Here is a 27,853-nt window from a genome sequence, read left to right as displayed (position 1 = left end):
CCTGCTGCATATTTATTTTGCGCTAGTACTTCGTCCATCTTGAATATTTTCCGAGTTTAGAGCTAAAATTCTGCTCGATATTTGAGTGATCGCTTCGGGAAAGTAAAGCAGACGCTTCCTAGATGGACAGTACGTCCATTATCACACAGGTCAACAGAGATGAGGAGCCGCTTCATGCATTTTCACCCTCGGAAAAGAGTGAGTACATTCTATGTACTTTCGTCATATGCTTGCAATGCATTTATGTACAAAAATGTACGTGCACTCTACACGATGCCCATCCACTATCCAGGCCGTGTGTATTTTGTAAACACTGGTAACCCTCCACCATGTCCACCCCCAAACATAACAGTGGCTGGCTTCCCCATTGTGATTTTAGGCATATGGCTTCCCAGGCCTTCTCTACTACCTGCCTCTTAGAAATAGAGGCACTGTGGTCTGGTCGTGTCAGGACTGACAGGAGTCATGCCGTGATTATTTTTTCGGATTTGATTTGGCAACTCATTTTCTGTGATCGTGAAGGATTGAAATAATATGTCCCCAGGAAAGGGGGGGTTAGTCAATCTAAGTATGCATTTGTACATCTGTGTCTGGGATTTGGCCGTCTAAGGGTGCAAACAAAACACATTCAAAATTCATCCAGGACGAGAACCTTTTTCACCAGCTGTGAAAAAAAGGTGACGCTCTGAGTCTGAACCCAACTGAGAGGAAAGAGTGAAATCCTGGAGCAAAGAGATTGGGTTCTGGGTGAACAAGCGTTGATTCCTGGACGTCCTTTTCTTCCAGGTCTCACATTTATGATGGATGTCTGACAGGGGGGTTCTGAGTGAATTGACTGCTGCATCATGCAGCCATTGCAAGAGTCCCTTATCACTGTGCTGTTGCTAGATACGCCTGAATTGGCTTGTGTCTTCGGGACCATGAAGATCTATTGTAAAGATTGTTGGGCATACCCTTTCTTTGAGAGTGACCCCTTCCCCTTTTGGGTGCGTGTTAGGGTCTGCTCAGTCACTGTGGCTGGTGCTGCTCTGAGCTCCATGCTCAGGTCTGACTGAGCAGAAAACCTGCTCTGACCCTCATTACTCAATGAGCAATGGAGGATTTTGACAAATCAGTGAAACCAGAGGCAAAAAATTAATTTGCACACCCAGAACACCTCAGAATGCTGAAGTGAATTTCGGCCCGAAAGCCACTGTGGGAGTGTGACCCGTTGGTCCAGGTGGAATGCATGACTGGTCAGCGCCAAAACAAACTTGAACCTCGAGATTGTCTTTAAAGGGTTAACCAGGAATGAGGCCAAGGGGGCTTGGTAACTAACCCTTCATGTATGCATCATTCAGCTATCCAATAATTGAATTCTTCTTTCATCAAGACCTACCCGACAATGCCCATGGTCATACGACATGACCTGGTTTCCATGAGTACAAAATAGCTATTTTCCCGAAAATCTTTAACTTGGTTTTATCCATTGAAGTGCACCGATTCATGAGAATAAACTGGAAAAATTTTTTGAAAAATGATGTTTTGGCATATGAAGTCACAAGAGTTTCACAGTATGATCTGACGTGGTTAGTCCTGATATCCTGCACTTTGTCACTCTTGTTTTCTTCAAATCAATTTGCGGTGATCTTCTGAAATGTGTTTGATTTGATTTGATAGATGGCTCTGGCGATTAAGTCATATTTTGAGTCGTCATTCGGATGAGTTGTTTTCTCACTATTTTGAGGTCAAGAACTTTAATCTTCGATTATTGATATGTTTGTGCGTTGATTGAAAATCAGTGTCACAGACTGAGATCTCAAACTTTTGAAATAATTTAGTCTAAATCTAAAGTGAACTATTTAGTAGTTGAGTTCGGAAGTGAAAAGATCTGTGAGAACTGTATGCCTCTTGAAATCGTTGTGTGCTTGCAAACTGAGCCACAGGTATGCCAAGACACGAACTCTGGCCTCGTGCCAGGTGATTTACTTAGGCCTTATCACCTGATTGTTAAGTTTAGAAGCTCGCCAAGAGGAGGCCCTGTTGATTGTGCAGTTGTGAGATAATTTAAAAATGTTTGTGCTGAAGATTTGTGCCTGTCTCTTCCATGCACTGACACTAGTGATGGTAAGAGTGACGGTAAGAGTGACGGTAAGAGTGACGGTAAGAGTGACAGTGTCCTGAATAGTCAGGTCTTGACAATTGAATCAGCAACATCAGCAATGGGCTAGTATATTCAATGTAAAATATGATAAGTCAGTGAATCTGTTTAGGCCTTTACCCCTGGCTTAATTTTAGCTCAGTGCAAAAACTGATATCATGAAAGCGGAGAGTTGAACAGAAGCCAGTGCGGTAAAAACAGGTGAATCAGTGTTTAGTGGTCGTTCCCCCACCAAAGACAGAATAGCTCGTGCAGGGTCTGCTCAGGTGTGACTACTTGAACTGATGTTACAAATCATTAGATTGCAGAGACACCCAACTCGGTGCCTGAGGCTGATCATTTCCTTTGTCCAGTTTGGCCAGGCTTCTCGCCTCGGAACTCGCTGGCATGTTTTGAATTTCAAGTGCTTCTTCCAGAGTCACCGAAGTGCATAAGCTTGTGCATCGCGACAAGGACAAAGTGTCAGAACAGCAATAGATTTCTGATGTTGATCTTGAACTTCCAAGCAACTCTTGTCTCTAAGCAACTCTTGTCTCTAAGCAACTCTTGTCTCTAAGCAACTCTTGTCTCTAAGCAACTCTTGTCTCTAAGCAACTCTTGTCTCTAAGCAACTCTTGTCTCTAAGCAACTCTTGTCTCTAAGCAACTCTTGTCTCTAAGCAACTCTTGTCTCTAAGCAACTCTTGTCTCTAAGCAACTCTTGTCTCTAAGCAACTCTTGTCTCTAAGCAACTCTTGTCTCTAAGCAACTCTTGTCTCTAAGCAACTCTTGTCTCTAAGCAACTCTTGTCTCTAAGCAACTCTTGTCTCTAAGCAACTCTTTTACAGAAAACTCGACAAAAAGGCTGTGAGATTCAGGTTTTCTTCCCTGTAACTCCATGAACTCATTACACTGTAAGTGCATAAACTTAGTCACCATACAGTTCAGCAAGTCTCAAATATGTGTCGATCCTTCAAAACACCTGTTTTGATTGAAGCTTTGAGGGAACATTGATTATGTCTTGAGACCATGGATGGTATAATGTTCACATAAGCAACATAAGCACAATGCATGCCTATACTAATTAGTACTTGGTCAGCTTTTAGGACCCATTTGGTGTGAAATCATGTGTAGCCTCATAGTATTGTTGTTATTTCAAGCAAGGCCTCTGGGAATTGAATTGGCCATGGTTATGCACAGGGACTTATCCCATTACACTGTTATATGTAGTAGTGGTATTCCCAACTAATTAGTCGCTTGTGGTGTATAAGTAGGATGTTTGGAATTTTTCGTTTTGATGGTGATGAATGAATGAAAGCGTTATATTTAAAACAGTTCCTGGTTTAGGTTGGCGTGTATGTTTGCTGGCTGTTGGTAAAAGTGGCTTCATATCCAAAAATTGCCTGTTTTGTGGTCGTCTCTGAAATGTTGTATGTTTTCTTCAGATATCAGTCCTGATTAAAGAGGTCAAATTGAATGGAAATTGCCATTTTGGGTCTTGTTGGCCCATGATATTGATAGTGGCCTACCACCCCCAGAGATCTAGGTCACGATCCATTGTTCTCATGTATAGAATATGGACTTTTAGTACATCAAATCTTGTTTACGTGATCAACGCCATTATCTCAGTTCTAGTCCGCCAGCTCAGTGGGTCAGTCTTTCAAAAAATATACCAATGCTTTCACCACTACAACCATACGGAGGTCTGCGTCTGCAGAAAAGCAAGATGGACAACCCGATATATGATGTACATTACGTTCTGCCAGAAGCAACCAGGAACTTACCATATGAGGCAGGTTGCCGTCGTCCTGCAGGTTGGTAAAGTTGTGAGAACGTTTGGTTGGGTGGTTTTGAGTCCTTTGGTGGTCCACAATGGATTGTCTAGCTTGTGGCACCATACATGACTACAGACCTTGGCGATACATGATGTAGTCTGCAAGCAATAATAGTCTCCTCTCATTTGTATATTTGTGGATGAGAGGCCATGTGTGGATAAACCGTGGTTCATTCTCACCAAGGATGGAAGGTGTTAGGACTGTTGCCACTTGTTCGCCGGTCACTTGGGGAGCCAACTGGTAGCCAAGTAGTGTCGTGAGGGGATTGTAATCATGTAGGAATCAGACTTGAACTTGACTTGAGGTTTTGTCTGTTTATCAGATGAAGCAAATCATAACACTGACAGGCCTTTTCAAACATTGTCAAAGAAGTGTGTTTGGGTGCTGACCAGTAATGCCTTTGGGTGCTGACCAGTAATGCCTTTGGGTGCTGACCAGTAATGCCTTTTGGCACTGACCCGTAATGCCTTTGGGCGCTGACCATTAATGCCTTTGGGTGCTGACCAGTAATGCCTTTGGGCGCTGACCAGTAATGTCTTTGGGCGCTGACCAGTAATGCCTCTGGGCGCTGACCAGTAATGCCTCTGGGCGCTGACCAGTAATGCCTTTTGCCTCGACTTGATCTTGATGTCATGTCTGCTATTCATATTTTTGAGAAAAAAGTCCACGGAGGGTTAAATAAACCAGTGATAATCAGTATGTGATATTCGTTGATAAACTATCACTCTATCACCCAGCCAAATTGATTTTGTCACTGCCTGACTTCTCTACCATCTCTAATCTCATCTCAACCCACACGGATCAAGGCGAGTCTACATGTAGACCGTAAATTAATCCACTGATGGATTATGCGATAAAGGTCAGAGGTCATGACCAAACCACAAACGAAAACATGTGAACGAAACATGTTTTGTTGAGATTTTTCGGTAAGTTGATCGATAGTGATCATGGCCAAACTGGATTAGATAATCTCAAATGATATCGAGTTCTTTTGATATTGATTGTAATTAGATATCTGTAATGTGGGCGGCTTTAACGGAAGACTAATGGTAAAAGTCAGCTGGGCCATGGTAGTTTAAGTTAAAGTCTGCTAGGCTATTACCCAAGCTGCAAACGGCTCATTTGGCCAGAGCTTATCCTGGTTTCCATAGCAAGCGACTGGTACTCAGATGAAGTCATTTTGAAAAAAGGGTTTGAGATAAATTTTAAAATCTACACTGTGTCCTTTTAAACTGCACATGGTTGCCTGGATACCCCCCCCCCCCCCCCACCCGTTATAGTATTTGAAGGTGCAACGATTTGGCAGCAGGAAAGACGCTCTCAGGACGTTTAAGATGTATTTTACTGGCAGGCAGCGTTTGAAACAAGAGACTGTTCATGTCAGCGTCCTAAAAAACGCCGATTGCGGTCATATGACATGCCTGTCGGATGTTGAGGTTCTTCACTAGGATGTGGGCTAGTTTGTTATAATGACAAACTAATTATTGTTTTGGTGTGAGGGGTCTTCTCATCCGATAGAGTGACCTGTTGTTTGATCAGAATCATGGAATGGTACCACTGGTGACACATCATCACAGGCCGACTTCTCTCTCAAATGCAAAGTAGATGACCTGAATACCCATGAGGACGTTGACTCGAGGTCATGGTCAGCAGAAAATTGAACAAAATGTCCTAATTTTGGATCTGATTAATACGCATGTGCATGAATAAATATAACTTGGATACTACTTAGCTACTATGGTTACTTATCAATACGCATGTGTAACCGGAGTCAGGATATTCTGTTCTGACTTTTGCCAACTGTGATATTAGCTGCGCTTACACCACGAAATATTGGTGGACCAATTGCACTTACACCACCACATTGCCGCGACAAATTGGTTCGGCAATCCATTGCCGATACAAATTGCCGAGCGAATTTGTCCCACCAAGCTTGATGGTCCAAATTCGCCCGGCTTGTTAAAAGCTCGGCTTTGTCGTGGTGTAAGCGCAAATGGATCGGCAATTAGCTAGTTAGATGGTTCGGCTCCAGGCGGCGCTTTCGAAATGGCGCTTTCTGCCAAGGCTTTCCGCGTTCTGCTTATTGTTTGCGCGCCATCTGTAGCCGGATTTTATAACTAGCTGCAGCGCTGGTGTAAGCGCTTGGTGGATTTTCGATGGTGCGGCATTGGTTCCCGAACCAAGATTGGTGGTCCATTTTCAGGTGGTGTAAGTGCGGCTATTGATTCAAGGCCCTTGAAGGAGTATTCCAGCTCTCTGGTGACATGAAGCCTGAGTAGGAGGAGACTAACTGTTCTGACATGTTCTGCTGCTGTTAGGATTGACCCGGTTTGTACCAATTGATTATCAGAATTCATATGAAGGATGGTGACATTGTCCTCTGTGACTGATGAGATTGTCCCACTGGTAATGTGGCCACTTAGTCGTGTTTTGATGAATGAAATGATATGATGATGTGTTCATCTCAGGGAACAATGGAATGTAGCAACAGTTGGTGCCATGTGGTTAGGCATTGTGGACAAGTGACATCGAGAATGATGACTCTGTGATGAAGTCTTCGACCAAAGCCAGTTCAGGCTCAGTTGATCTAAAGTTTCTATGATGCATCTATCCTGATGAGACTGGGAGTGAGAGATTGCAGAGTTCTGAAAGATGGTAGTCCTTGCTTGCCATCCATTGTTGTGTAGGACCAGCATCCTTCATCATCCTGAAAGCTGGTGATGATGCTCTCCTTTATAGTGCCACAATATCATGCAAGAATGGAAGAGGTGTTTCTTAATAGGGACGATGGTAGAGGCGCTAAATGATCAGTAGAATCTTTAACCAAGCTTAGCTGGTCTCAACGTATTGTCTTCAAAGCTACCCCTGCCTCTGTGTGCCGAAACATCACTAAGATATTGTGCAGAGCGTCTTTTTCCTGTGTGCGTCCCACAAGCAAATCCCCCAGTGTTAAACGTTCCCCTTCTTTGAAGATCAAGTCTACTGCATCATCCCAGCATTTCAAAATTGATACAGCGACGCTGCGTTGGATGTGATATGCCTTGGTTACCTAGGTAACCTTGGTTTCCTTCAATTTGTGGGATAACTGCGCTGTGCTTGACGAGATGTTCTGCTTGAAGGGTGGAACCTGCTTCTCCTTCAAGCTGATGCTGATCCTAAGACGACAATCAACGTGGAGAAGGCAGGGCTGATCACGTCACGTACTATCAGGTCGTCTGGAGAGCATTCTGCAGACCCTGTATCTGTGAATCCCAAGGCAGAAAGTGGTCTGCAGCAGACAACTTCATCCTGTAATCATGAACAGTACTGATTAGAAGAGCAAGCCATCATGACTGAGGCAAGTTCAAAGATGAGGTGAACAAGCATTCACTCATGTCACCATCTGTTTTCAAATTGTTGGCAAATTTTCCAAACATCAATTGTTGTTTAGAATGTGTGGTATTTCAAAGACGTGCTGATGTACTTGGGTTCAAGCAGTTGTATGAAGACGCATTATATTGGCTACCTAGCTTTTGAAGGTCTGCTAGTCAGCTAACTGATATTCCGTTACTAGCTTGTACTCTGTATTACCATGAAGCATAGAGATAGTATGTTATTCTAGCATGCTAGGAATCCCAAGCTAGCGGTGTAGATAGTGCAGGAGCGGTGAGAATGTTCGCTCCAGGTATGAACGAAGCATGAGCAGAAGACAGGTGAACATGATGTCCTGAGATTGCTTTCTCAGCGATGCTCTCGGTTACTGAACGTTGTGCTTGGATACCATTGGTTACAGCTCTCCGTTGAAGTGAGGCAAGAATGTAGATGGCTAATTCGATCAGATAGTTGTTTTATATCTCTGAGTTTGATTATCTTCACTTGAGTTACGGCAGGTTTTGCTTGGTTGTGGGTGGACCTGGTCGGTTACGGTTGATCAGGGCCATCTTCTCATTCTGTATAGAAGCCTGAATGTCTACAGCTTAACATTTACAGTGCACTGCATTGTGTACACATGATAGATGCATGGTTGCACATCTCTTGTCCGTGATGGGATTTCAACTTCGTGATCCTGTCACTGACTCGTGACCAAGTCTTTGATCGTGTAGTGGTTTTAAAAAGTCCATTTCAACTCAATATTGCAAGGTGTTGTATAGAGTTCATCGTGCATGATCTTACGGCATGGAGGTAAAGATATGTCTGACGTCACCTGTCCTGTATTGAGGAAGACATGGCAGGTGACTTGCTCGAACGGTTCTGTTAAAAATGCATTTTCAGAATCATTCAACTCTGAGACTGGGTGCAACACATTCAGGAACTGGAGCATATTGTGCTTCCTTCCACTTCACCTCCTTCAGTTGTTTGAAAGCTGGCGTGATTCAATTGCACCTCCCGGCCTGATGCTGGCTGTCTATGCTACCTTAGTGTACTCTTCATGCGTTTAGCTAAATAACAATCATTATGGCCCCTGGATACCAAGACAGTTTGGACAGAATTTAGAAAACCTGCACAAAATGTCTTTGGATTGGTTCTTGTTCAACACCCTCATACAAGCACCCTTCTTTCTGCTATTGGCAGCCACTGACCACTTCTCTAGAAAATGGTGTCATTACCAAATCTATATTTGTTGCTTAGCAACTATAAAATCATGAATGAAACCAAGTTATTGCCATGGCGATAGACAGTGTCAATAATCTATCTGAGGCACATGGTCAGGGGAGGTAGATAAACATGTCTGCTTGTCTTTTTGCAGATAAATCATTGAATGTGTTGACTGCGTAAAGCGTGTCTGTCAAGAAGATGAACTCATTTTTGGAATCACTGCAGTTAAAGGGTTAACCTGGCGAGAAACTTCATGGCAGCATCAAGTATCACATCAATAAATCCTCCCTCTACTGCGCCGCTCTACTATATTTACCGCTATGTTCTATATTTATCACAGATGTATCTTGTGATGCAGACAGTGTTATGTTCATCAAGTCTCCATTAAACTTTATCAAGATCCTCCGACATCTACCCTAGTATTTCACCAGTGAGCCGCCTCGATTGATTGTGTGCAATCTTGTGCAAGCGCACATCTTTCAGCGTCTAGCTATTCATGGATAACTTACTAGTTGAACTTTGCTCCCTAAATCAAATCACCATCAGTGCAATCAATCCATGCGTTGTTAATGTATCTCTGGAATAGAGAACTGCGCTCTGAAACAAGGACTAAGGAGCCAAATTCTGGCTTGTTGAAGTGATGAGAATTACTGGTTTGGTGGCCGTTTAGTTATGACAACTCCTCGCTATGACATTCCCATTGGAGGTTACCTAATGAGGGGTGGGGTCGGATGGATGGTCAATGATCGTATTGACCAGGTAACCTGATACACCGACTACCTGAGAAACGATGGCACATTGATTTCCCCTCATTGTTGGCCACGGCGGTCAATCAATTCCTTTGATGATTGGATGGTCAATCCGTGTTTCATCTTTTGTCTATTGGACCGGGTCTGATCAGAAAGAGCATTGGCTTGTTGTGATGTTGTATAAAAGCAACGTTATCTCTTTGCCTTTGGGAAGCTGTTCATGAGCACTTCATACCTACCAGTCCTGAGAAATAGCAGCTCTAGAAATCTTGTGTCACTGACAAAATGCAGTGTTGCGCATGCGAGGGCCAGCCTGTTTTCATAGTCACCTTACAACTACCAAGTCCAGAGACCTTTACTTTAAAACCATTCTTTGAGAGGTCTTGATAAACATGTTCTGGTTGTGCACAAGTAGCCTGACATCATGGTGTTGCACCCAATCTATAAAAATAGGGTAGGCCTATTCCTCCCAGGTTGGAGAATAAGATCAGTGCATTCTGTTGTCAGACAGTGTAAGGAGTACATGTGATGTCAGTGTACTAAGCATGGGACTGGCAGTGCAGGTCAATCTGCTGTACATCGTAGTGCATCAATGCATTACTTGTTCCAGCCAACATGTGTTGAAATTGACGGAACAACAGATGTTGTTTTATTGATCCAGCGGTTGTCTCATCTGACATACACATCGAGCATGTCTAACTCTTGTGCAATTACATTCATATCTGTTCATAGCGACTAGCTTACTCCAAGACACACATTCCAAGCCAGGAATCCTAATTTTGTAACAATCGTAATATTTGGAGAGCGTTCATTGTGGACTTGGAGATCCAGGGTGCCTGCTTATCGATTGTTGACGTCCTTGGATGCTCTGCCTTGGATAACGTTCACTTGATTCCGTATTGATGACACTGGGAATGCGTCATTCTGGCATACATCCTGTACATCACTGTGTGCACATACCAGTCCCAATCAATGCATGGGTGATTGCCAGCCTTGAGATGCTATCGTTATGTCATCTCTAGACCTTTGATTTCACCGTTAGTGGCATCGGAATCTTGATGGATCGACTGGAGCATAGCTGCTGAAAGCTGTGGTAAATAGAGCTAAGTCACTTCCACGAGGACTCAGTTAACAGGATAAGCCACACTATCCAGTGACTGTAGTTTCTAAAGACCTGACTGAGTATGGAAGAGAAACATAAGATTGGCTGATGATGTTTTTATCGAGACTTTTCCTCTCCTTGTCGGGATCAGCACTGTGCAGCAGTTCCTGATAGCACATCTGAACAAGGTTGACCTCACTAAACCAGAGCAAATTGCTAAAGGTGGTTCGTTAATCTACAAGTATGGCGACGAGGATACGTTTGATTCCATTCTTCGTTCGGCTGTTCAAATCAACAAACCACGGAGACCCAGAGGACGTGATACACGCTGTCACTTCCACAGAGGACGTCATCTTCAGCGCTGATCAAGGTATCTTTCTGATTTGTGTATCGGTTAATTCGGAGCTGATCGATCGATCTCCATGATTCTGGTATCGTCACGCTCCTGACTCCTCAACTGAGTGGAGTAGCTGCTCCAAAATGGTGGCCTGTGTTGACAGTCTGGTAGCACTGATGTACGACTGTGTGGGAGAATCACATGTGAACGATCCAGTTGTCACCTCCTCCTGGTGGCGGTGAGTGGAGTTAGGCCAGCGATTTGAAGTGTGCCACTTGAGTCGTATGATGACTGATGTGTCGGTATGTCCAAACATCAATATTGCTTGATGTGTAGCGTTAACTATTATATGGATGTGTGTATGACCCATTTCTATAGCTATGTATGTACAAGTGATTGAGGACAACTCAAAATGTCTCGGCAATCTGGAAGTTGTCATCTTGTGTCCTGATATTGAGCAGAAAAAAGTCAAAAGTTGTCCTTGTGCAACCGGGGAGGGTTTGTACAGAAGCATAGTCCTCCATGGTAGAAGTGTCCTCCTGTTCAGGGGTTCGAACCTCTAATAGAGGTTTGACTGAATACAAGGCTTTGGAAGCCATAATACCCGAAGTGTCCCACAATGGTCATGGCTGTATACTTTGGCCACTCTCCAGTTAGATGATTTGCAATCACATTCTTTGGGTGACCTCCCTGTATATTGTACGAACTCGACAAACTATACTTGTGCTGCCATAGTAGGTGTATAGAAGTGTCTTCGGTACTAAAATGGCCAAGTTATGTTGGTGACCTAAAAACTGGACATTTTCCGAAAGAGCGTTTGATTTTGCAATTGAAATGGGGCGACTTTAGGGTGACTAGGCAAAGAGAGGCGAAGATTGTTTCAGTGACAGTCTTTCAAACACTTCAATGGAAAAGAATTTATTCGAATCTGAAAATGTCATCATATCTTGACTGAGTTTCTCGTTAATTCTTATCTTTTCAGGTAAGTGCCAGTTCCTACTGATAGGGGGCCCTGTCTGTCTGGTGAAAGGTAGTATCAAAATAGCTTTGTATTTGTGAGAAGTATCGTGCATTCTGATGATTCAGTGAGTATCCTGGGCTATCCTTGAGGCCAGGGCATGTCAATTCATTTAAACTCCTTCCCTCGAAAGCTCGAATCAAAACATCAGCGTGCTTTCAAGTGAGGTCATCACCTGGAGGGACAGACAAAAGCAAGCCTAAATGACCATGACAGCATTGGATTCAGTTAAGTCAGGTATGAGGAAGTGTGGTTCTACTACCCTCCAACATGGCTGACCATGAAAACATACTAGTCCAGCCTGAATGACGGTGGACATATCCTGATGATCGAAATTGACCACCCTTACTATTACAAGTATAGTTAATCCATACTTGCTATTACAAAGAAGATAGTCAATAAGGTTGCCTATTGCTATAGTATGTCAGATCAATTTCTATTCTTGATCAGGTAATCATCATGTGACTTGTCATCCATGTCCATTGATTGATCATCTATTGTTCCCCAGTTAAGATGTCATTCACCAAAACCCTGTTAAAGCTTGGCTTGGAGTGTGGATGTCATTCACCCAGGCTGCCCTGATCTTGGCTTGGAGTGTGGATGTCATTCACCCAGGCTGCCCTGATCTTGGCCTGGAGTGTGGATGTCATTCACCCAGGCTGCCCTAGCTTGGAGTGTTGATGTCATTCACCCAGGCTGCCCTAGCTTGGGAGTGTTGATGTCATTCACCCAGGCTGCCCAAGTTTGGAGTGTTGATGTCATTCACCCAGGCTGCCCTAGCTTGGAGTGTTGATGTCATTCACCCAGGCTGCCCTAGCTTGGAGTGTTGATGTCATTCACCCAGGCTGCCCTGATCTTGGCCTGGAGTGTCGATGTCATTCAACCAGGCTGCCCTGATCTTGGCTTGGAGTGTGGATGTCATTCACCCAGGCTGCCCTAGCTTGGAGTGTGGATGTCATTCACCCAGGCTGCCCTGATCTTGGCCTGGAGTGTGGATGTTATTCACCATATTTCAAGAATGGCCTGATGATTACTTTTGCCTTGGGTCAGATATTTGTTTCCTCTTCCATTTCTAGAGCAATGTTTCCATGACACATTTTAAATGATTTACTATCAATCGATTTAGAAGGTATTTTTTGTTGTTGGTGGTGGAGAACTGGGTCAATCATTCTGATCTATTGAGCAATGCGCAAATTACATGAAAAAGTGAAAGCACCCCTGGAATCCTGGAGTGTCTAAGCCATGATTACGAAATAAAGAGTGAACTGCTCTCCTGAACTCTCTGATCCATTGTTGTGACCCAACCTTTCTCACGAGCATAGTCCGATGGTGAAGTGATGGAATGTGATAGAGAGATGGACAGTTACAAGTCCATGTGAGCGTACAAACCTGAAACTTGTAGATCTGCAGGCCAGAATTAATAATGATGAGAATGACATAATTGTTTTATAGGACGTCAGTGGAAGTGTGTCTGTCAGTACCAGTCATACCTTCATAGGAAGTTTTGCCAGTGATAAATGTGGGGATTTCAAATTGCCGTCATTTGCCTTGGTTCTCATGAACAGGAACTCTTCCACCGAAAGATGAGCTTTTTGGCAGAAGTTTCCGTCATTGATCGGTTAGTGTGGACATCTGATCCATTATTTTGGTGAATGCTATATTTGGTGGGAGAAGTAGGGCAAGTATTTCGCAAGTTTTGTTGATTATCTTTCACTTTCCATTCAGTTGTTCTCCAACAGACGTTCTTGTTGGCGGGAAAAGTGTTTTCAGAGTCACAACAATGATGAGATGAAACAACATATTCTGCAGAAATTTTGCCGAAATCTTTATCAAGTTGTTCTTGGGTGAACAAAAAGCCAACTGACACCATCGTTCGATTTGTTTGAAGTAATGTTTCTTGGATAGTATGTCTGAAGGATTATATGACTGAAATCCACACATGTCATCAGATTGAATTGTTGACTTGTGTGTGTGCTTTGAAGAGTTTGTACATTTCATTGGAATTTGTCCAACTTTGAAGTTTGAGGAGAACTGTCCGACCTTGATAGTCCAACCAAGGTAATTGCCATGGCGATGATGGGTGGATATGTGCGGTCCATGCCAAGCAATGCGAAGTTCGTAAAATATCCTTCAAATGTGAGCAGTAAGTGTTGTCTGTTTATGCTTTCGAGTTTGTTGTGCTTTCTCTTCTTGCTTTCATTCCCAACCCTTCCAAATAAATGTAAATACATGTACATTCTGGCGAGACTCAGGGTCTGTGGGTTGTGCTTCCTTTATGATCTGGTTAGTAAACAAGGCATCAAAATAAGCTTAATTACGGAGGGGTGAACAGTCCTGGTGGTCAAACCTTGGCCGCCCATGACCACTCTAGATGACACAACTCAAACAGGTGATAAACAAACTTGTTTTATGAGACAAGTACACCCGTTTCAAAGAGATTTGAAGAAGATCTGGGCCATCTTGGGATAGATATGATGACCAATCAGAGGTCAGCGTTGATAAGGCCTGTGTAATGTACTACCCTTGGTCGACTTAAATCAGTTGCATAAAACTGTTTCATGGTACTGTTTGCTGGGTGCAAGTCTTGAAATAGTGATTTTCAAAGTATTCAAAAGACTTTTCCAGAGATGGAATCTTTCGTGGTGCATTCATGATTCTTACCTTGAAAGATGTGTACCTCGTGGAAGTTGAAGTACATTCGTACTACTAAACGTCTAAACAAATAGCTATTGCATAGTTTCACCCGAGTGTGGAGTCTGAAACTTTCAAAAGAAGTTTTGAAGCGGAGATGTGGAAAGTGGTGTTCCACGTCTCGAGCTGTGTTATTTCGAATTGGGAAGTGCATCACAGCATTGCTATGGATGTTGACTACCTTCTTTGACTGGAGGAATATAGTTAGTTCAACACAACGAAATCGCAGAAATCTTATTGGATTTTTCCCACCAAATCCCTTCAGCAGAGTGAGTGTAGATGCGTCTGCAGAAGTGCTCCATCGCTGTTGGTTTATTCATTGGAAGTGTCGTGTCTTTTGGAAGTACTGCAGCCTTTGATGTGAATAATTGATCAAAGTTTTCTTCTGAATTAACTTTGGTAGGCTAACAGCAAGTATAGATTCCATCCTTGCTGATAGTGGGGTGGACTGAAGTGTTGGATGTGTGTTGATCGTCTAGAAGCAGGATATGGTGATGTCATTCTTTATATATAAACAATCACAGCTGTCAGTTGTAAGAGTTTGATTTGGTCGTCGCACGGGTGACAAGAACAAGTAAACAGACTACCAAGTCCTTACCGAGTTTTAGGGACGTTACGCTCTCAGAGCTGTGGATCTTGACACCCAGGTACAGGTGACCGTTGATAGACTATTCGAGTATCTTCACTAGACTGCCATCATGTTTCCCGCCAATTATTACTTGTACCACACCGACAAGAATGTCTACAAAAAGGTGCAGCAGAAACAGCCCCGCTCACTGTATGCCCAGAGTCTCATCTGTAAGTTGGATGATACTGTCACTATGAGCATTTGGCATCGGGGCTGCTGTTTACTGCCCTGGTGGCGCTGAAAGTTATCCTCCTCGTCCCCACTAAGCGATGTCAGTTGCCAGCAGCAGCACGTACATCATCGTCTGCTTGGGGACGAGGTGTGTATGAACATCACTGACTGCTACTAGGGCTGTAAATGCCATTTTGCCAGATATAGGACAGATTCTTGATATCATTTTCTGAGTATTACCAGGCTGGCTCAGCTCCAGGCCCTCGAGCCTCTTGTCTAACATGTCTAAGATGAGGCCAAAGGGCAAATACAGGGTAGACACTTTGGCAGGTTTGCCTTGCGCTAAAAATCAACAAAACTAAAAGACAAAAATCTGAGTTTGGAAATACCCCTGGTATTTTATGGATCAATATCACATGATACCAGCTGGAGTGCTTGGCTCGTGCCAAAAGATAAACTTCATGTCAATGGTTTATATTGGGGGGAATGTTGTTAACCAATTTACGGTTAATTCATTGTAAAACTGAGATAATGCGTCTAAGAATCTCGTGGCGTAGGATCATTTTGAGAAAGAGTGCTTTTCATGGTACTTCTCTCAAGATCGCCTTGTTGTTGGAAAGTCGTTTGATTTTGTTTGGGTGGAGAAGGTCGTCAAAGAGATTATGGAAGGTCAACCCTTTGATCATAAATCGACAAAGCTTGTCGGTTGCCATGGTAACAGATTTGATTACTTTGCTTGGCTTATCAAATCGGAAGTGGGATTTCTGGGGTATGGAGGTTGAGCGGATTTGTTTTGGATGACAAAGTTGTCTGTTTTATGAAGAAAGGACGCAAGAAAAGTATTGGCAGGGGGGACAGACTTTGATACAGATGATAAGTGCTACTTCTCATCTGCTGTATGAGTCATGACCTTGAAACATACCTTGACCTCCAATGATTTGATTTCAGATGCAGTGAACCCGTCAGATCCGTGGGTGAAACATAACTGTAACCACTGTAACGCTAAAATGTACAGCAACGCGCAGAGGATCGCCATAACACAACATGCACAGCGTAGGTTCACGGCAGGTGTAGATAAATCACAGATGATTGAAGAGAATATCAACCTTTCCATTACCTGCCTCGCCTTCCTTCCTAGCATTGCCTTTCTTCCCTCTGTCATGTCTGTAAAATGTCATCGTCTTTTGCTCAATTGTGACAAAATGTAGGTTCATGTCGGGAAGAGTGTTCATGGAGGTAGAAAGCTTGGAGCCTTGATTGCGCATCCTGGGATCCCAGCGCTGACTTGCCCGCATTGCCGACCCCCCTCTTATCTGTGAGTGTGACCCCTTCACCGCCCTGTGTAATTGATACCTAATCGCTCAGGCTTTCCTCGGCAGCATCCGGTCGGATTGCGCCTGAGCTCAGGAAGACAAATATGGAGGTTATTCATCGGCCGGGATTAGCTGAACATGACAAAGGAGCTTTAGTTGAGACGAGCTCGAGGGCTTGGACGGCGGAAAAACATCGCAGTTCTTGGATGTCGTCTTGTTCTCGATGATGAGGGTTCAATGTTCTCAGTCCAGCATGAGCTGAGGGCAACATGGTCTTAGTTATTGGAGGAGAGATTGTCCTAGACTGCAGACAGACCTCAGAGAGAGTGCCCTGTCTGAGCTGAGGGCAACATGGTCTTAGTTATTGGAGGAGAGATTGTCCTAGACTGCAGACACACCTCAGAGAGTGCCCTGTCTGAGCTGAGGGCAACATGGTCTTAGTTATTGGAGGAGAGATTGTCCTAGACTGCAGACAGACCTCAGAGAGTGCCCTGTCTGAGCTGAGGGCAACATGGTCTTAGTTATTGGAGGAGAGATTGTCCTAGACTGCAGACAGACCTCAGAGAGTGCCCTGTCTGAGCTGAGGGCAACATGGTCTTAGTTATTGGAGGAGAGATTGTCCTAGACTGCAGACAGACCTCAGAGAGAGTGCCCTGTCTGAGCTGAGGGCAACATGGTCTTAGTTATTGGAGGAGAGATTGTCCTAGACTGCAGACAGACCTCAGAGAGTGCCCTGTCTGAGCTGAGGGCAACATGGTCTTAGTTATTGGAGGAGAGATTGTCCTAGACTGCAGACAGACCTCAGAGAGTGCCCTGTCTGAGCTGAGGGCAACATGGTCTTAGTTATTGGAGGAGAGATTGTCCTAGACTGCAGACAGACCTCAGAGAGTGCCCTGTCTGAGCTGAGGGCAACATGGTCTTAGTTATTGGAGGAGAGATTGTCCTAGACTGCAGACAGACCTCAGAGAGTGCCCTGTCTGAGCTGAGGGCAACATGGTCTTAGTTATTGGAGGAGAGATTGTCCTAGACTGCAGACAGACCTCAGAGAGTGCCCTGTCTGAGCTGAGGGCAACATGGTCTTAGTTATTGGAGGAGAGATTGTCCTAGACTGCAGACAGACCTCAGAGAGTGCCCTGTCTGAGCTGAGGGCAACATGGTCTTAGTTATTGGAGGAGAGATTGTCCTAGACTGCAGACAGACCTCAGAGAGTGCCCTGTCTGAGCTGAGGGCAACATGGTCTTAGTTATTGGAGGAGAGATTGTCCTAGACTGCAGACAGACCTCAGAGAGAGTGCCCTGTCTGAAAGGTGCTGTGGTCATGAAGAGAAAAGTTGTCTTAGATTGTGTTGACTGATTGGAATGGTCCCCTGCAATGCTAGGACGGTGTTGGTTGTTGAGATAGTAAGATGAGATAGGGGGCATCGACGGTTGTGGCAAAGTTGTGTCCTCTCTATAGCTGGGGGCAACTGTTGTCCACTGTTAGTGTGGCAAGAGACATCTCCTCAGTTTATATCTAGGTAGGATGTCCTCAAATCCCAGCTGGAAATAACAGGAACACATCTTCCAATGAGATGATATGGCCACTTATATAGGCGGTAGTCGGCCAGTGTGTTAGCTGTATGGTCATTGGCCTCCCTATTTGAAGGACTTCAAATCAACAGTAGTCCAAATGTCAAGTTTCATGTTTTTGATTCCTGGATATTCTACTTGACATTTATCCACTTTGTTCAGTATTCGATTAGCCTTGCATTGTACTGAATGATATCTGTAAGGTAACGATTGACATGAGATGACTTGATAAACACTGAAATGTAGCATTTTGACAATCCGTTACAGCAATTTCAATTCTATTTTCTTTACTTTTTGGTAGCCATAAGCAGATACCTGTAAACGCAAAAAACTGGGAAAATAAATGCACATATAAATGGCAACTATTTCTTGTTTTACAGTGGTGTATTGAACAGCCCCGCCTTGGCCCCATAACCTCAGTTATCAAGTCAATCTGTGTTATCGTGAGGTCAATGAAAGTCAGTAGAATAAGGCACCCTTTAACCTCAATGATAACCAACTAGGGTGCCATCATCCAAGTCCTCTAATACTTTACTCTATAGAACTTGGAGAAAGCATGTCTCTCGTGTGGATGAGGACCCAGCTAGCGCCACCTTTGTTTCTCATGAAAAGTCGGTAAAAACTACTCCTGTCTCTTGACAGAGACCAGCCCTGGCACTTGACAGAGACCAGCTGTCGAACCCTCCTGTCCATGACGTCTGCTCGAGTCAGATTGGTCAAACCCTCCTGTCCATGACGTCTGCTCGAGTCAGATTGGTCAAACCCTCCTGTCCATGACGTCTGCTCGAGTCAGATTGGTCAAACCCTCCTGTCCATGACGTCTGCTCGAGTCAGATTGGTCAAACCCTCCTGTCCATGACGTCTGCTCGAGTCAGATTGGTCGAAAACTCATGTTCTGCTGTTTCTCTCGTTGCAGGTTCCTCCATAAAGAAACCAAAAAATCGTGGAATATTTAGTTCATTTTTGTGTTGTCTTGGTTCCAATAGTAATACCCACCAGAGTACACCGGTTCCAACAGACGAGAATGGACATCCAAAGGTAAGATGGCGACCACTAGTAGTTCAGACTTTGCTGAATCTGACAGTTGACTAAATCAGAAAAGAGCGTTTAATCAAAACTGTCGATAACATGGTATTTGCACGGAACAAGAAGTATTTAATAACGTTACCTCCTCATCAGAGTGTGAATAATTGATTCCTGGCTGGGAGCTAGCACTAAATGTCAAGGTCAGCTCATTACTGTGTACGCTAGCGGCTTGTTGCATAACACCTTCCAACTAAATACAACGTTTGTCAGGCCTAAGGGTGTCCTTTGAGGTTCTTTTGTATATTAGCAATTTGGTCAAACTTCTTAATGCATCATTTTCAGCCGACCCAGAAGTACCTCTTACCGACCGTGCGGCATCAGGATTCAAGTAAAAAGTGTATGGTTATAGACTTAGACGAAACATTAGTACATAGCTCTTTCAAGGTGAGTTAAGGTACCTCCTGGCCTTATGGGGCCACCAATGCTCTCCCACACAGTTAGGCCACTGATAAGAACCCCCACCAAACAAGGTACCTCCTGGCCTCATGGGGCCACCAATGCGCTCCCAGAGTCCCACACAATGAGGCGACTGATGAGAGAACCCTCACCAAACAAGGTACCTGCTGGCCTCATGGGTCTCACACAATGAGGCGACTGATGAGAGAACCCTCACCAAACAAGGTACCTGCTGGCCTCATGGGTCTCACACAATGAGGCCACTGATGAGAGAACCCTCACCAAACAAGGTACCTGCTGGCCTCATGGGTCCCACAAAATGAGGCCACTGATGTGAACCTGGGCAGAACCCACTTATGACTTATCTCTGGATCAATATTCCCACTATTCCTCGCTCTTTTCAGGCCTTGCATGAAGTCTACCATGATGAACTTGTTGGGTGAAAATGATCATCATATTGTGAGGGTGGGTTGGTCATGACCTTTATCCAGAATGGCGAGACTTGTAACTTGTCTTGTTTTCATCATTTCAGCCGGTTAGCAACGCAGATTTTATAGTCCCAGTCGAAATAGACGGAACGATACACCAAGTAAGTGTTGAACTGCCTGTAGGTGGTGCTCTGAGTCTAATCATTGAACGAATTATGTGAGCCAGGAATGGATTCCATGTCTTCTTTTTGAGCGGTGTGTCCCCTTCAGTGTCTCTGTGCAATCCGAGCATCACTCTTCTGCCTGATTCATTGGAGAGGTAATGGTGCCTTTTTGTGGCACCCCTTATCAGTATCACCCTCCAAGCCAAGTCAATACTAGGCCTAACCATGGTAACCTATCCAGCTCAGGCTGTGGCAGACGTAACTTATATTCCCACCCAACACTCGCTAGACTATGCGATGTCATGATAAAAACAAGGCAGTATACCTCGTCTGATGACGAGTTGTTATTAAATACTATCAGCCATGAGTTAAAACCTAATAAAGAATATGTAATTAGAGCACACACATGATTCTATTAACAATGTAAACATACTCGTAAAGAGAGGGGAGCGGTTATATTTGTTAGTGGCCAGTTGTGCTGTAACTGTAAGGCCACAACTCCTCACTGGACGTGACATAGAGTGCTGACTTATAACTTGTGGCAATTTTGTGGTGTTTTATTAAGGTGTCACTCCACCCTCATCTGATTTACATTCAATGTTTATTGACAGCCAGTCTTTAATTGACTGTCAGTCATGTTGATTGACAGTCAATTATGTAATCCATGCACAAGTTTGTTCCATACAATAATGATAAGATTAGTGTCGCTGGTAACATGGATTAATAGTAAGGTTACTCACAACCAACATATACCATGCTCTGACACCTGCTCTCTAAATTAGGCAACTGTTCAGATAGATACAGGTGTAGTGGGCAGCCGCATTGTCACGTTACCATGGAAACCAAGATATGGCAGATTGTGCCGAGCTTGGCGAGTAATTGGTTAGTCTGATCTGGCTCGGAGGACCGATTGTGATTTACCAAGATAAACAACATGGAAAGGTCATCTGAGGTCACGATAGTAACTTTGCCGATATGCTGATGATTTGATTAGTGTGATGGAGAAGATGTGAGGTTTTCAATTATATCCTGCTGAGTGCAGGCTTGGGGCATTTCTGCAGTAACAGAGGTAGATTACTTCCTCTCTAATCATCTGTGTGGTGCCATTGGCATCGAAGCACTAACATCTTGACATCTGAACAGTCTAGATTTTGAAAAATATAAAATGAACCCATTCTGTCATTCCATGGGACGATCATCTTCGGTTCTCAGCCAGATATCTCATGTTGTTGTTGTTGTTGTTTCAGGTATATGTATTAAAGCGGCCTTACGTTGACGAATTCTTACAGAAGATGGGCGAGTTGTATGAATGTGTGCTATTCACGGCTAGTTTAGCTAAGGTATGTAGTATCTTACATCACCTCTTTTCTCTCAGTGTTAATATTGAAGTCGTTGACATCAGTCACCATCAAACTTGTACCTGTGATCGAGTGTATCATTCCTGTTTCAGTATGCGGATCCCGTAGCTGACCTATTAGACAAATGGGGTGTGTTCAGAGCACGTCTCTTCAGGGAATCATGTGTCTTTCATAGGGGCAACTACGTAAAGGTAAGAGACATCCTCCGCAGTAATCACCTTCAAAATGACCGCTTAATGTCTGTAGAATATGCTCATAGCCATTTGGAATGATCTCGTGTTTTAACACAGGCTTTTCCACAGTAACCGTGTGAGTAAATGATGAGACTCCAGCTTTGCCTTTCCACTCCAGCTTTGCCTTTCCACTCCAGCTTTGCCTTTCCACTCCAGCTTTGCCTTTCCACTCCAGCTTTGCCTTTCCATAGCCAGAGGAGACATGAGTTCTGAACGGGGCTTTATCTTGTATTCAATGTGTAGACCATGCTACACATGTAACACATCCTGGATTATGAGTGTATACCTCTGATTTTTGCTCCAGGAGCCACTCTTGATCAAAGCAATGGCAAAAATAGAGATTTCCAAGACTTTCAATCTGCAAAAGTGCATTTGTACTGTAGTTAGTTGTTAGTGTTGTTAGTGATGTTAGTTGCTTCATACCTAGATGGCAGCACATCTAGGAGAGGGACCTTCTGTGTAGTTAGTTGCTTCATTCCTAGATGGCAGCACATCTTGGAGAGGGACCTTCTGTGTAGTTAGTTGCTTCATTCCTAGATGGCAGCACATCTAGGAGAGGGACCTTCTGTGTAGTTAGTTGCTTCATTCCTAGATGGCAGCACATCTAGGAGAGGGACCTTCTGTGTAGTTAGTTGCTTCATTCCTAGATGGCAGCACATCTTGGAGAGGGACCTTCTGTGTAGTTAGTTGCTTCATTCCTAGATGGCAGCACATCTAGGAGAGGGACCTTCTGTGTAGTTAGTTGCTTCATTCCTAGATGGCAGCACATCTAGGAGAGGGACCTTCTGTGATATCAAGTGACGACAGCATGGAGTGGAACTCTATTTTCCAGTTCATGCATTCCTCTCCTTGTGTGCGACCTTCCTCATACGTGTGCGACCTTCCTCATACGTGTAACCATGGTAACAATGTATGATATTCTGTGTTTCTTCTTCAGGATTTGAGTCGGTTGGGTCGAGATTTGCAAAAAGTGGTGATTGTTGATAATTCTCCCGCTTCATATATCTTCCATCCAGACAATGCAGTAAGTTGACCTTGAGACCATGAATTTGACCTTGAGAATCTTTCAACTGATTTGCTCCAGATGAATCAATTCTTCCCTGACTTCCAGGCAATGGGTAGCTCCCCCTAGTAGCAGATATTGATGTCATTGTATAAAGGGTATTATCATCAATAGGCCTGCTCTATTCCTCATTTCTTGCCCTAAAATGGTGTGAACGTTATTTTGCAGGTGCCGGTGGCGTCGTGGTTTGACGATATGTCCGATATGGAACTCATGGACCTTATCCCCTTCTTTGAAACATTAGCAAAAGTGGACAATGTTTACTCGGTTTTAAAAAATGCGAACCATAACCACAATTTACCACATCGGCCGCAGACGCCCACATCAGTGTCGTCATCGATATCATCAACATCATGATGAACGAGGAGGGAGACATTGTTGAGACGTGAGTGATGCGGCTGTTCATAGTTCGTCCACGAGTCGTCTGTGTGAATGGATGTGTCGGTCACAGCAGTCTTTCACGATGAGTCATAGGGGGCGCTGCATGTGGACTCACTCTGTCCTGGTGTGACGGACAGATGTTCATGCAGTGGCCACTAGGAGGCGCTGCAGTGTAATGCCTGTGATAGGTCAGGACATCATGGCACAATCATGGAGAGGATTGATTCATTCTGTCCGAGGAGTGATGACTTTATTCATATGGGTGAAATGTGCCGTGAGTCAGGATATTCTACCCAGCATGCAGATACCAGGTTTGCCTACTGTGCAGACGTTGTGTGATAGATTTCATGCAGTTCTTCTGTTTAGGTTAGTGGATTAAATAGACCAAAACTAACCGGCAAAACTACCATCACACAACGTGGTGCTGACTGTTGCTAGGGTATTGCAATGTTGTGACGAAGACGAGAGGTCAATTCTGTCTGAGTTGTGAAGCATACAGCGCCGCCAATAGGATGCGGATACAGAGAAGATCATCCTGCACAACTCATATTGCACAGTTTGAAACATACTGTTCATTCACGCTTCAGAGGAGATATCAATCAGGAGCAGACGGCAGCTTCATCTTGGTATTGCTATGGAAACCAAACAAAACTTTGACCAGGTTTTGCACAATTTCTGCTGTAATTGACAAATAGGGGCCTGTGCCAACAAACAAGGAGTTTCCAGTGAAATGAGCAGGAATGATGGGTGGTTAGATGCGATCACTGGGTGAAAACTGGTCTGCAGTTTACTGGCTGGTGTTTCTGTGAACCTCAATCATCAGAAAATCACCAGATGGCTCTCGACTGATGCCTTGGTTTTCATCAGATCAATCGTTTTTGCGAACAGTGACTTCTAAACTAACCTCTTCTATCAGGTGCTTGAATACCCATCATACCTTGGGCTGGATGTTTATTGTAACGTTGCTAACATAGTCACATGACTCTTGCAGTAAGTATGCAGTCTGTGTCAATGCAAAACCAGCATTTTGGCAGAATTGACAAATTTCTACGACCTTTGCCAAAGTTTGACCTTGGATGGATGTGACCTTCACCTGTAGTATGTGCAGTGGCTAACAATCGAGCAATAATTCAATAGTGGAAAAGTTATGAAAAACGTTATTTTGATGTTGCCATGGTTACTGTTGTTGGGCGTCTATTTCATCAAAACCCAGATTTGTGGAAACCATCTTCTGACACCAAATGAGATGAAAACTATCGCCCATGGCAACAGGTGTGTTACTTTGAGTTTTATTTCTGTTGATCAGATTAAATCAGGCTTTCTTGATTATGTTTCCATCCATACTATTCATTCTGACAGTTTTGTAATGGACTGGCCCATGTTCGCATGCTCTGTCCTTGATATGGTGCATGCCATTGTATAATCCGGGGGTGAAGGTCACATTCTGTTCCAGTAGAGTGAGCTTCAAGGTTTTAATGAATATCTTGAAGACTAATGTACATAACAGTTGATTAGTTTGCCTCCAGCAACCTTGGCCCAGGTTGATAACGGATCCTTGGAATGAGGTTGAGCCGCCTGTCGTCGGGGCCAAGGCTGCTGAGTTAGGGGACGATTTATATGAAGTACCTGATTTAACAAATGTACAGTGGAGCTTTAAAACACATTTTATATAAGAGGAACGTTTATATATCAATATTATTCAGGTTTCTGAGATGTAAGAACGACAGACCTGAGTTGAAACTCACTCGATTTCAACCTTTTTTGGTTGCAAATTGATTTAGGGAGTTGAAAATCCAAGCACACATCTTCCTGGAATGGAAGGGATTACAACAGTTCTATAACCATGGTAACCAGTAGCTGTGACCATAACCAGGGTAACTGTTTCAAGTTTGGTGTCGAAGATTACGACCATTGTAATCATGGGTACATTTTGTGACCAGAAATGTAAGCTGGACATGGATGGATTTAAGAGAGTCGTTCCCCTCAACACCATTGAAACTATGGTACGTCTCTACTTAAATCATTGTGTTCTGGTTAGATTGCCATGGTAACAACTGGTTTATTATCATATTATGACTAATACTTTATCAGATTATATTTCTTTCATTGGTTTATAGCTGAATGAATCTTGTCTTGGTTTAGAACCTTAGAAGGCAGTTACTGGATGCACGGGGAGTAAACAGTTTGGTACGAGATGAGAGAAGAATGAACAACATATCTGTCGTTGATATGAGTTAGTCCCAGTGAGGGAGGTTGATTATCAATGAATGGTACCAAGGCCTTGTTTAGCTCTCTTCAGACAGAGCTGCAATTGTGGATTTGTTCTTCTCACCAGTGATTGCATGTGTGAAAATGTGGTACCGGTAATTCAGAATTGTGAAAGTTTAGATGAGGAGAGTTTTGTAGATTTGCCCAAAAGTATTATATGCAGCTAGGAGATTGAGTGCCAAATTATTGTGGGCCATACGATGGACCTTCCAAAACCATCCAGTTAGTCTTGAACAAGTTGACAAGTGCAGGTCTCTTACCTGATTGTGTCTGACTGATGTTTTTGGAGTATCCATTTTGACATGGCGCTAATGACAGTATTACTGTCTCATCATTGAAAACACTCTGTCGTTTATAACAGAACTGTTTTCAATACTTTGAACCTTTAATTGAATTCTTTACGTACTGATCAATTTCATTTTCGTCGGACAGTTTGGTTCGTAGCCAAGCGATGATGATCTGGTCAATTAGCATATCACACTGTGTAGACTTTCTTACCTCCTCTTCTTCTTCCAATAGAAGAGTTCTTCCTTTCTTTGCTGTTGTTTCATAACCTACAAGGGTAAGAAGTGCTACACAAGGTATAGAGAGAGAGCAGATGATGTCAACACTGATAAGTCCACCATTTTGACGGTCACATGACGTCTTTAACCCTTGTGGTCGACTTTGCCAATATGGTGAAGTGATGAGACCAGTAGGATATGAGGATGACGTTTGTACCTCTGATGTCAAGTCTGGTCATGTGACTTGAAGTCTTGGACATTTGAGAACATAACCACTGTATTTTATAAGTGAAAAATGTGAAAACAATCTCACACCAGATTAGATATTGTATCTCCTTTCAAAGGCTTTCTGTATATTGTAAACAAATCCACCAATTATTCATGTTATTTATGTAAAATCGCAGATTATCTTAATTCCTAACTTTGTATAATCAGTTCAGTGTTCTGAGAGGTGGCTTTTACAGTTCGTCCTCTTCTTGTTCATGTCAGCAAACATTTTCTCAGTTTCTTTTTATTGTCAACTGTTTCATCCGGGCTTGAGTGGATACAAGTTGATGATTGTGGGTTACGTTTAGAATCATTGTAACTCCATCGAGTTCGACTCTTGTCATTCAAACATGACCGGTGTGACTGTAGACGTACAAATCAGGAGATTACCAAGCCCTCTGTCATCAGTATGATGAACTGCTTCAAGAAGTCAGTGTGAATGTTTTATCTCTCTCATATAGTGCCATGGTGGCTTTGCACAAGCAGCATCTAAGACAAGGCCTAAGGTTATCATAACCATAACCAGTAAATAATCGGGGCTGTTTGCTAGAAAACCTATTTATTTGTCAAGGGATGATGTGACCCCCAGTTGCTGTTATGATTGGTTGCTATGGTAATAGAGAATACAAGATGATTTAGGAAGAGAAAGCTTTAGAAATGTTCACATATGTTTAAAATCACTGGAATCGTAGTTAATTGAAATAAAATCTTTTTTCGGCATTGTACTTAAACGAGGGTGAGTGTTGTAGGTGACTGTCAGTGTTTCCATGCTAACACATTAGGGTTATGACATACCAACAGAGATGGGATTGCGATTGTGACATTTGAAACTGTGTTCACCATGGAAACGGTTTGGGTACCTTGGTGATACTGAAAACATAGCAGTTACCATGGTGACCTTGGGAATAAAGAATGGTGAATAAATTGTGAACAGTTGTAATAGGAGGCCATATTTTTGCTAACGTCTGATTGTGACTTTTAATTCTCATCTCAAAATACATCACTGAAACCACAACATGGGCGCAGATTTTCTATATTCTTACACTAAATATTTGTACATCAACTAACTGTAAATAAACATAGTACGATAAAACCTACAATTATAATAAAGAATAGTCCTTTTATGTTAAAAGCAAAGCAGTCTTGTTGTGTTTATTTGGTAAAACAGCGGTGCTCTGATAGGTGAGGAACTCGTCAGTATGGAGGAGTATGATCAACGTACTCGTCAGTATGGTGGAGCATGATCAACGTACTCGTCAGTATGGAGGAGTATGATCAACGTACTCGTCAGTATGGAGGAGTATGATCAACGTACTCGTCAGTATGGAGGAGTATGATCAACGTACTCGTCAGTATGGAGGAGTATGATCAACGTACTCGTCAGTATGGAGGAGTATGATCAACGTACTCGTCAGTATGGAGGAGTATGATCAACTTACTCCTCGATGTTGTGTTCCTCATGAGATGCAGCCATCAGGTAACCTTCCGTGCAGCCCCATTGAGTTCCAATGCACTTGGCTCAGTCCCACAAACTGTATAATCAGTCACCCAGGTACAACCTGTCGTCCAGTCCAGCTTTACAACCAACCAAGGCACAACCT

At 43.4% G+C, this 27,853-nt stretch overlaps 1 protein-coding gene across 6 annotated transcripts; it reads left to right on the top strand.

Moving 5' to 3' along the window:
* Window positions 1-20: 20 nt before the first annotated feature.
* On the top strand, window positions 21-27,383 carry LOC135499293 (carboxy-terminal domain RNA polymerase II polypeptide A small phosphatase 1-like). Of its 6 annotated transcripts, XM_064789979.1 has the most exons (9): window positions 14,309-15,223; window positions 16,173-16,277; window positions 19,022-19,143; window positions 19,474-19,575; window positions 20,120-20,176; window positions 21,427-21,519; window positions 21,630-21,728; window positions 22,708-22,794; window positions 23,002-27,383. In XM_064789979.1, exons 1-9 carry the CDS (start codon window positions 15,124-15,126, stop codon window positions 23,188-23,190), a joined length of 954 nt encoding a protein of 317 aa, XP_064646049.1. In that variant the 5' UTR covers window positions 14,309-15,123; the 3' UTR covers window positions 23,191-27,383. The 6 variants fall into 6 exon arrangements, with proteins under 6 accessions (XP_064646053.1, XP_064646050.1, XP_064646051.1 ...); XM_064789983.1 differs by lacking the exons at window positions 14,309-15,223; window positions 16,173-16,277 and adding an exon at window positions 21-198; XM_064789980.1 differs by lacking the exons at window positions 14,309-15,223; window positions 16,173-16,277 and adding an exon at window positions 3,777-3,932.
* Window positions 27,384-27,853: the final 470 nt, after the last annotated feature.

Source organism: Lineus longissimus, chromosome 15 (genome assembly GCF_910592395.1).
Source record: "Lineus longissimus chromosome 15, tnLinLong1.2, whole genome shotgun sequence".
NCBI lineage: Eukaryota > Metazoa > Nemertea > Pilidiophora > Heteronemertea > Lineidae > Lineus > Lineus longissimus.
The sequence above is the reverse complement of the archived record's forward strand: the minus strand, read 5'-3'. Positions and strand labels throughout refer to the sequence as shown.